Source organism: Galeopterus variegatus, unplaced genomic scaffold, assembly GCF_000696425.1.
Source record: "Galeopterus variegatus unplaced genomic scaffold, G_variegatus-3.0.2 Scaffold9420, whole genome shotgun sequence".
NCBI classification, from domain to species: domain Eukaryota; kingdom Metazoa; phylum Chordata; class Mammalia; order Dermoptera; family Cynocephalidae; genus Galeopterus; species Galeopterus variegatus.
In genome coordinates this window covers 35,769-45,368 of record NW_007735531.1, presented here as the reverse complement: position 1 = coordinate 45,368, position 9,600 = coordinate 35,769, and the positions used below count along the sequence as shown (strand labels likewise).

Below are 9,600 nucleotides of genomic sequence, written 5' to 3'. Positions count from 1 at the left end.
TATTTTTTCTGGATGGCCCTGACTGTGAGAAGGCAAAGGGGACAGGAATGTCTCTCTCTTTAGGATGCTGACATGTCAGGCACCATCCTGGGTGCTGCCCATAAATAAAACAAATGATTTCTGTTAATCCCACAGCATCTGTGATGTCCAAATGGTAGTCCCCACATGACAGCCCAGGAAACTGAGGCTCACCCAGTGTAAGGAAGTGGACCAGGTCCAAACACGCACAAAGCGGAAGAGCAGGGAGAGGGGGCAAGGCTGCCGCGCTGCACCTGCAGGGCCACTCTTGGGGGCTGTTTCCTGGCATGGCATTTTTCTCAAAGATGTTAGGGTGTGGATTCTTTTCACAGAATAAAAGTTAAGAAGTTTCTAATCAAACTTATTGTAGATAGAAAGGTTATACCCCCAAAGGTCACAAAATATTTAATACGAATTCTAAGATTTGCCCCAGGGAATGGTAACGTGGTCCAGAGGCAGCCCCCCATCCTGTGGCTTCATGGCACATGTGGCCGAATGAGCCCAGCCTGGCCGGGGCTGTGGACTCTTTGGTGTGGCTGCCACTGGTGAAGGCCCCAGCACAGTGGGTCACCCATCTTCCCTAGGCAAGGCTGGGAGACATTTAGCTAATCATAATCATAACTTAAAAAAAAAAAAACCTCTCCCCTTCATGGTCAAAATCTGGAACTCCCAAGTCCTGTCCTCAAGATACAGAAAGAAAGAAGGACGGGATAGAGAATGACACCTTCAACCTGATGCTGCCCAGGCTGGAATTTCTCTCTGATACCTAGAATAAGTGCCAGAATTCCTTTTACAGACATTTACTCTTTATTTATAAAAGCAGACAGAAAAAACTGGAGATTTAAGAGTATAATGTTATACAAAATTACAGCCACGGAAATGCTGTCTTTCTGGAATGACGAGGGCCCTGTCTGGAATAGATTAGGGAACAGGACACAAACCCATCAATGGCAGGAAGCCCACACTGGTCCTCAGTAAATACCTTCCTGGTGTCCTCTCTTGGAGGCCCCTCACATGGCCCTTCGCCAGCCCCCACCCACAAGCACGGCATTTGTCTGGCTGTAGGATGAAACAAACACTTTCTTGCATATGCATTTCAATGTCCCGCGTGTGGCCCTGCGTGCAGGGCGAGGCCTTGAAGGAGGAGCTCAACATGCCCCTCTGGACGAGGCCAGAGCTTGTGAACTGCAAGCTTGGGAGAGATGGACAGGAAGGCACAGCCACTCACAGTGCACGCCCGGGCAGAGCCGGCCAGGGCCACATATAAAACTCTAGAAAATGGAGGAAGTTATGCTTTTAGAGTCCCGCTGGAAAAATCAACACCTAGTGCACAAATTAGCCATTTTGAGATGGGATCCACCCCAGCAAGCCTTGTAAATATGTCGGGCAGATGATGACAACAGCCCCTGCCACTGAGTGTGCATCTCCCAGGCACCAGCAGGGACAGATGCTCCCTACACAGCAGCTCTCAGCAGCCCTGCGAGGCAGGTTCCTTCCTCTCTACCCCACCAAGGAATCAAACAAGCGTGCTCCAGCCCAAGCCCATCCACTTTTCAAACCCTTTGTGACGATGTCGTTGCACAGTGCCAGAAGGGCAGCCCAGCCCAGCACATCACCCTGGTCTAGAAGACAGCACCAACCGAGTAGGAGGGTCTGCACAGAATCTTCTAGAACATGGTGCTCAACAAGTACCCTTCGGCCTGTCCAGCTGGATGAGGTGCTGAGGTGCTGCAGGACACAATCATGGGATTCTTGTGACAGGAGCAGGACTGGGATGGTGACAACAGAATATAGCATCCGGCCCCAGTGGAGCCCTCAAACGTGGCGAGCAGCTTTTCACAAAGGCCAATTCAGGGAAATAAAAGTCTTTCCAGGACATGGGCTTATTCCTCCCTCTTCCATTTAAAATGACAATAGCTTCACTGAGCTCATGGGAAGAAACGCACATTCTTACAATTTCTATTATCTACGTAATTGAGTGGTANATGGCAATGGCTAGAGAAGGGGGGAGAGAGTCATGAACGTCTGCCGGGGAAGACAGGGGTCTAGGTCCACTCACGACCTTTGTGTGCTCTTCCCATTGTTCATTTTGCAAACGGGGGTGAGTGGGGAACCAGCTGGGGTCCCTGCATGGCTGGAGGAAGAACATAGATAAAGCAAAAGGTCATCCTTCTGTCCATGAAGTTGAGGGACCCTTGGGAAGATCTCTGTGGTGTCGTGTATTTTTTCGGGATGGCCCTGACTGTGAGAAGGCAAAGGGGACAGGAATGTCTCTCTCTTTAGGACGCTGACATGTCAGGCACCGTCCTGGGTGCTGCCCATAAATAAAACAAATGATTTCTGTTAATCCCACAGCATTTGTGATGTCCAAATGGTAGTCCCCACATGACAGCCCAGGAAACTGAGGCTCACCCAGTGTAAGGAAGTGGACCAGGTCCAAACACGCACAAAGCGGAAGAGCAGGGAGAGGGGGCAAGGCTGCCGCGCTGCACCTGCAGGGCCACTCTTGGGGGCTGTTTCCTGGCATGGCATTTTTCTCAAAGATGTTAGGGTGTGGATTCTTTTCACAGAATAAAAGTTAAGAAGTTTCTAATCATACTTATTGTAGATAGAAAGGTTATACCCCCAAAGGTTACAAAATATTTAATACGAATTCTAAGATTTGCCCCAGGGAATGGTAACGTGGTCCAGAGGCAGCCCCCCATCCTGTGGCTTCATGGCACATGTGGCCGAATGAGCCCAGCCTGGCCGGGGCTGTGGACTCTTTGGTGTGGCTGCCACTGGTGAAGGCCCCAGCACAGTGGGTCACCCATCTTCCCTAGGCAAGGCTGGGAGACATTTAGCTAATCATAATCATAACTTAAAAAAAAAAAAACCTCTCCCCTTCATGGTCAAAATCTGGAACTCCCAAGTCCTGTCCTCAAGATACAGAAAGAAAGAAGGACGGGATAGAGAATGACACCTTCAACCTGATGCTGCCCAGGCTGGAATTTCTCTCTGATACCTAGAATAAGTGCCAGAATTCCTTTTACAGACATTTACTCTTTATTTATAAAAGCAGACAGAAAAAACTGGAGATTTAAGAGTATAATGTTATACAAAATTACAGCCACGGAAATGCTGTCTTTCTGGAATGACGAGGGCCCTGTCTGGAATAGATTAGGGAACAGGACACAAACCCATCAATGGCAGGAAGCCCACACTGGTCCTCAGTAAATACCTTCCTGGTGTCCTCTCTTGGAGGCCCCTCACATGGCCCTTCGCCAGCCCCCACCCACAAGCACGGCATTTGTCTGGCTGTAGGATGAAACAAACACTTTCTTGCATATGCATTTCAATGTCCCGCGTGTGGCCCTGCGTGCAGGGCGAGGCCTTGAAGGAGGAGCTCAACATGCCCCTCTGGACGAGGCCAGAGCTTGTGAACGAGGCCACACCACCCCCGTGCAAGGTGGCCCTGGGGCTGTGAGAGGGGGCCTCCCGGGATGGAGCACAGGACCTGGGTATAATCAACGTACACCAGTGCCTGTATTCTCATAGCATACTTTATAAATGTGGAGGCTGAACATGTATTATTTTTTTAAAGTAGGGAGAAAAATCACTTATAGATATTGCTTTTTCAATTGTGATATACCTCACTGATGGATCTCAGACATGACCAGCGCCATTCTGCACACAATAAGCACAAAATAGATGCCAGCCCCTCCTGTTGTAAGAAACCTCATGATTTCTGAGAAACAGAAACCATTTTTGCTTCCGCAAGGGCGCAATTCTCCACCCTGGTCGCATAGCTTCTGCATTAGGATAATGCCCCTCCTTGATTGCACGAGCCAGCCCTTGGTGCCCTACAGTTCATATAAGCTGTCCCACCCCCACACCTGGTGCTGTCCTCCATCTTACGGGCAGCCCAGGGCTGTCCTCCACTTTGAGCGTGGCCTGGCAGATTCTTTTCCTTTAATAAAGCTTGATCAGCACCCAGCATCTCAGCTCACTTATTTTCCACTCACCCGAGCTTCTTTTTAATTCCCTGTGGTAAATGAGGTATCTTGGCCCCGTGGGACTCAGAATTTGGGTCATCTGTGGCACAGGAAAGCAAACACTAGCTTCGCTCTGGCCGTCTCCCCTCCAGGGCCACAGGACATTCCCACCGAATCCCCAGAAGCTAGGCCTAAGGAGGGCACGAGGGGACCCTGCCCTCGTGTGCCAGGAACGGGGCGCTAGAGCATGATTTTACACTCATTATTTTTTGAAACAGAAACAGGCTGAGAAGCCCAGTGTGCTGAAATTGTAAAACTGGCGTTTATACATTGCTCACAGCAGATGCATGCTCTGCCCTGGTGTCGCATCCTCCATCTGAAGTCAGTGGCAGGGTGGGAGGATTTGAGGAGGGGGGTGAGCAAGTGGCCACATTCTCTTCCCACCTTCTGTCCCTGCAAGGACTATTTTCACAGACATCCAGAGAAGCAACAGCCTGAGAAGGTTCAACTAGAATGATTACACTTTATTTCTATTTTACTTTATGGTCCCTTTTTCCTCCTGAGATACTTTTGTAGAAAAATCCCAAGGAATTAAACTTGCAATAGTGATATGTGACAAGTTACACCCCAAAAGAGGCTAACTGGTTGTTTTTTCTTTTTTCTCCTCTGTCACTCTGAAATGTCATTTAGCTTTTCTAGAAAAAGGCACATCTGACAGTTAAAAACAAATGAAACCCATGGGTAGCCTTGTGACATTTGGAGAAGTTGACACACCCAATAAATGTTAGTCTGCGTAGGTGTTTTCCATATAAAACTCTAGAAAATGGAGGAAGTTATGCTTTTAGAGTCCCGCTGGAAAAATCAACACCTAGTGCACAAATTAGCCATTTTGAGATGGGATCCACCCCAGCAAGCCTTGTAAATATGTCGGGCAGATGATGACAACAGCCCCTGCCACTGAGTGTGCATCTCCCAGGCACCAGCAGGGACAGATGCTCCCTACACAGCAGCTCTCAGCAGCCCTGCGAGGCAGGTTCCTTCCTCTCTACCCCACCAAGGAATCAAACAAGCGTGCTCCAGCCCAAGCCCATCCACTTTTCAAACCCTTTGTGACGATGTCGTTGCACAGTGCCAGAAGGGCAGCCCAGCCCAGCACATCACCCTGGTCTAGAAGACAGCACCAACCGAGTAGGAGGGTCTGCACAGAATCTTCTAGAACATGGTGCTCAACAAGTACCCTTCGGCCTGTCCAGCTGGATGAGGTGCTGAGGTGCTGCAGGACACAATCATGGGATTCTTGTGACAGGAGCAGGACTGGGATGGTGACAACAGAATATAGCATCCGGCCCCAGTGGAGCCCTCAAACGTGGCGAGCAGCTTTTCACAAAGGCCAATTCAGGGAAATAAAAGTCTTTCCAGGACATGGGCTTATTCCTCCCTCTTCCATTTAAAATGACAATAGCTTCACTGAGCTCATGGGAAGAAACGCACATTCTTACAATTTCTATTATCTACGTAATTGAGTGGTAGAATTTCAATGAGCAAGCTGGAGCCACTTAACTATTCATCTCCAGGCATTTGGAGGCATCCTCCTAAGGCGAGAGCTCGATGATTTCCTTCTGAAGCTGAGACATGCAAGCACAGAGCAGCCAAGTGGGTTTCCTGCTGACTCGGGCAGGCAACCTGTCATTTCCGATCGCTTTCAGCCACCCCCCTCCCTTTCCCAACCCCGCATCCACCAAGGGTCCTGCGGCCCATTCCATCTCCTAGGAGTCCATCTTCCAGTCACTGGGGCACAGCCTGCCCTCCCCTGCCAGCTACGCACCATCCCCTCTGAGGGACATCCCAGAGCCAGGGGCTCCGCAAGTGGCCAAAATCAGATTTCCAGAAGAAGACGCTGTGCAGCTGCTCCCCCTGTGAGGACTCATGAATTCTGTTCACCCCCAACAGAGGGACCGCCACCCTGAACAGAACCCTCGCCTTGCTCTCCCATGTGTCTTCTGTTCATGTGCTGGAAGAAAGTGACATGTGACTTAGTAGCTCAAAAATATTAATGATTTCAAATTTCTCAAGGCAGAACCAAGCAAAGATGTTCTCTCTGGTTTGTGTGTGAGGTGCTCGGATAAGTGCCTGTCCTCCCAACTTGACTGAAAAAGGTGATCGTGAACGCATGGGGTCCCGGCTTTGTGGAGCAAGGCCTTGTCCTCAGTGGCTCAGGACCCTGACAAAGACACAGATGAGAGAATCTCCTTATCCTAGGTGGCTGTCGTGGGCTGGCAGTGCTGGCTGATGGGAGCAGCCAGGAGTTATGCCCCGCGCACTGGAATGCCCACAGCTGGTGCTGGTTCCTCACCAACCCCCCGTAGTACCGACTTTTTCCTATAAACACTCAACAGTCACCGCATTGCCCGTGGAGGTGTGTCATGAAGTGTAGGCCTTGCTCTAATTCAATCCATGCCAAGGCCGTGGTCCTCTGCCATCCCCTGGCAGGACTGTTCTCACACAAGGCTGCAGGGCTCCGTAGGACAGAGGTCCAAGGACGCCCTCGCCGCCCCACATACCTTGTTCTCTTGAGATATCCGCCTTGTACCAGAACTTGGAAGTGTCTTGAACAAACTTCACGATCACAAGTTTATCACCTGGACTGTCTGAAAAGCAAATTTAAAAACAGCGACTGTGAAGGGCATTTTTTTTTTATTACAACCTCTCATCTGGGATGATCCTAGAAGCCCAAATCCACACCCAGGGGTAAGCAAGGATGCGAACATTGAAAGGGGAAGGGACCCGACATTTGAAATGACTGAGCTGGAGGCGGCAGCAACTGTTTCGTAACACGGAACAAAACGACGCGATCCTTTGATCAGGACCTCACAATACATTTTTAAAATATTCAGAAAGCAAGCAAATGGAGCAAGGTCCGTGTTCTTTAATCAGTGTATGTTATTATTTCTCAGACACTTGAAATAGTTCACAATTACATTTTGGGTGAATTCATTTAATTTGGAAAAAAAAAAGTTATTTTCAAAGAGCGACGTTCCCAAGTGAAAGGGAAAATAGAATGACTGTAAATGTCTGCACTTTCTGTAAGTGGAATGGGTGTAAAGTAGATAAATGCACAAGGCTGTGAGAATTAATGAGAAGCCCAGGGTACATGGCTTTGGGCTAGCAAGATGGAAAAGACTCCTTAACGGTTCTGGACTTTTCTTTCCAGGTGTTCGGCCAGCACTAGAGACGTGCTCGCAGGCCAGCTCACGCTGTCAATCCCAAACCCTTCCTTTCCTGAGTGAACAGACAGAGGTGGCCCTTCCATCTGGTGGAGACACACCTACCTGGCAAAGGTTGGGGCACTTCTGAAGCCTTGGAAAAGTCCGGAAGAACGTTCGGGAAGGGGATACTGATGGTGCTCCCACTGTGGGGGCTGGAGAAGCCACTGGAGGAGGGGGAGACCGAGCCCAAAGAACGATCCCCCTCTGAAGCCCGCTTCTTCTCAGGGAGGGGCGGCTGCCCGGCCGAGGTCACCCCCTCACCCTGCAGGCCGGGACTGTGCTGGCTGCCATGTCCAGGAGCTGCCGTGAGAAAGCTGTGGGACAGGAAGCCATTGTCGGCAGCCCCTGCTGCTGTCAGCGGGGCACCGGGAGCCGGTGACACTCCATGGGAATTGCCCAGCAAGGCGCCTGGGTCCTCCCTAAGTGGAAGGCCACTTCCCATGAGGCTGGTGCCAAAGCCCAGGAAGGCCTGGCTGCTCGGAGGGGACAGAGTGTCTGGCGGCTCCACCAGGGACAGCTCATGGCTGTGGTAAGGGGCCTGGAGCTCCGAGGGTGGGAAGCAGGATAGCACTGAGGAGTCCTTGCTGGGGCCAGGGAACTCGCTGGTGCCGAGGGGACTTCCTGTGGGCCGGCCGCTCCCCAGCAGGGAGAGAGTGGACTTGGGGCTGCTGTCCACCCGCTGGCGCTCTGCAGAAGACGGGCTGTTCAAAAGACAAACCAAGCAAAGAGAACGTAAGGTACAACCAGATACCTCCACATCAGCCACTGTCACCCACCTGAGGAGGACGGGCATGGGAGGAGGGTGTGAGGTTTGCTCTGCAGCACAGGAGGTATTTGCCAAAATGTGAGAATTCAGGCCCTCCCTGAGCACATGCTGCCTGCCTTTCCATCCCCTCCTCGCCCCCAGATGCCCGATCCTTCACCAGGGCACTGAGGGGCGATGGCCCCACGAAGACCCCAGTGTGTCTGACAAGCCCCTACAGAGCCTCCCCTGCCTCCCACATGTTTCCTTCCTCGCTCTTCACCTGGTCAAGTCCCTTTCTTTCTTTGAGACTAATCTCCACTGTGTCCCCAACTCTGAAACCTTTTTCCAGCCCTTGTTCAGCACCTCAGCTGCAAATGTGTGGGCACATGGGATCAGGGGTGCCCTCGTCTTGGGAGCTCCAGCACCATGCATGGGTGCCAGCCACACATTCTCCTGAGCAGTGGGGCCCTGTGTGCTCCGGGCATTGGCTTCTCCTCACAGAACAAACCCTGTCTCCTTATTTCCTTCCTCTATGCTTGATGGCTAAAATTGGGGCATGACATTGGGTCAATTTCCAATAAATGCCTCTGGATGAGCAAGCTGCTTAAGGGATACCACTAGGAAGACTGGAAATCCCCACACATTTAGGAGTGCGGAAAGACAGCTGAAACACCACCACACACCACTTTACACGCACACATTACACAGATAACAGGTATTGGGTACAGAGTCTACGTGTGATGCCAAATCCTTAGATGAGGGTCCCTGTTTATTGTAATGAGAAAGGAGGCAGAATTAATGAAGTAGAAAGAGAGCCGTGTGCCCATACAATAAAGCGCAATGAAATGCAGTCCTATGCAGGGGCAAGGGGAGTGGCCCCACAGAGAAATTTCCTCAGGGGCAGTGTCTTTGTAGAGCAGAAATAGGACATTTTCCTCTGTCCACAGCCCCTCCCTCCCTCCCTTTCTTTCTGTTCCTGCAATCCCTCTGAGACCGATTTCCCTCTATTTCCTGCATGTCCCTGTCCTTTCCCACAGGCCAGCACGTACTGTGAGCAGCAGCAGGGTGGTGTGCACAGCCCCGGCCTCCTGTGCCACGCTGCAGCACCGCTGGAGAGCCCTGGCAGGTCCCCAGCCCCTCTGTCCACCTTTGGGTCGCTGGGTCTTTCAGGGGAGTTTGTGCCAAGGTTAAAGACCCATCTTCTTACCTCTCTCTCCTCTGGCTAGGACCGTTGCTTGAAATTGTGCAGGAAGATGCAAAAGCCTGCTGAAATGAGGGTGTCACGGGCACGTCGGCCCGAAGCATCGTGGACTTGGGTCCGATGGGGCTCTCGGACATCCCCACAGTGTGGCCGAGAGTCTCAGGGCAGCCTCTTGATTCTGTGGCGAGAAAATAAGAAGCAAAGAGACCTTAGTTGCAGGAGTCAAGGGTCACCATCTCTGCCCTGTGTCTGTGTTCTAAGAGGCACAACGGTGCTGGTTTCTGAAGCTTTCTGTTGTCTGTGGCCACACTGAACCATAACATCACTACCCATAGTAGCCTGAAGGAGGTGGCTTCACACCCTAAAGCACAGGTTTATTCTTGCCTGTCAGTTCCC

At 51.2% G+C, this 9,600-nt stretch overlaps 1 protein-coding gene across 2 annotated transcripts in view; it reads right to left on the bottom strand.

The window, feature by feature from the left end:
- LOC103609282 (tensin-3-like) overlaps positions 1 to 9,364 on the bottom strand; it is a 32,572-nt gene extending 23,208 nt beyond the window's left edge. For both annotated transcript variants that reach the window (XM_008593631.1, XM_008593630.1), the window contains exons 1-3: positions 9,211 to 9,364; positions 7,322 to 7,959; positions 6,554 to 6,640 (exon numbers count right to left, since the gene is read on the bottom strand). In XM_008593631.1, coding sequence (XP_008591853.1) covers positions 6,554 to 6,640; positions 7,322 to 7,959; positions 9,211 to 9,341 — 856 coding nt within the window. In that variant the 5' untranslated portion in view covers positions 9,342 to 9,364. The remainder of the gene's footprint in view (positions 1 to 6,553; positions 6,641 to 7,321; positions 7,960 to 9,210) is intronic.
- Positions 9,365 to 9,600: the final 236 nt, after the last annotated feature.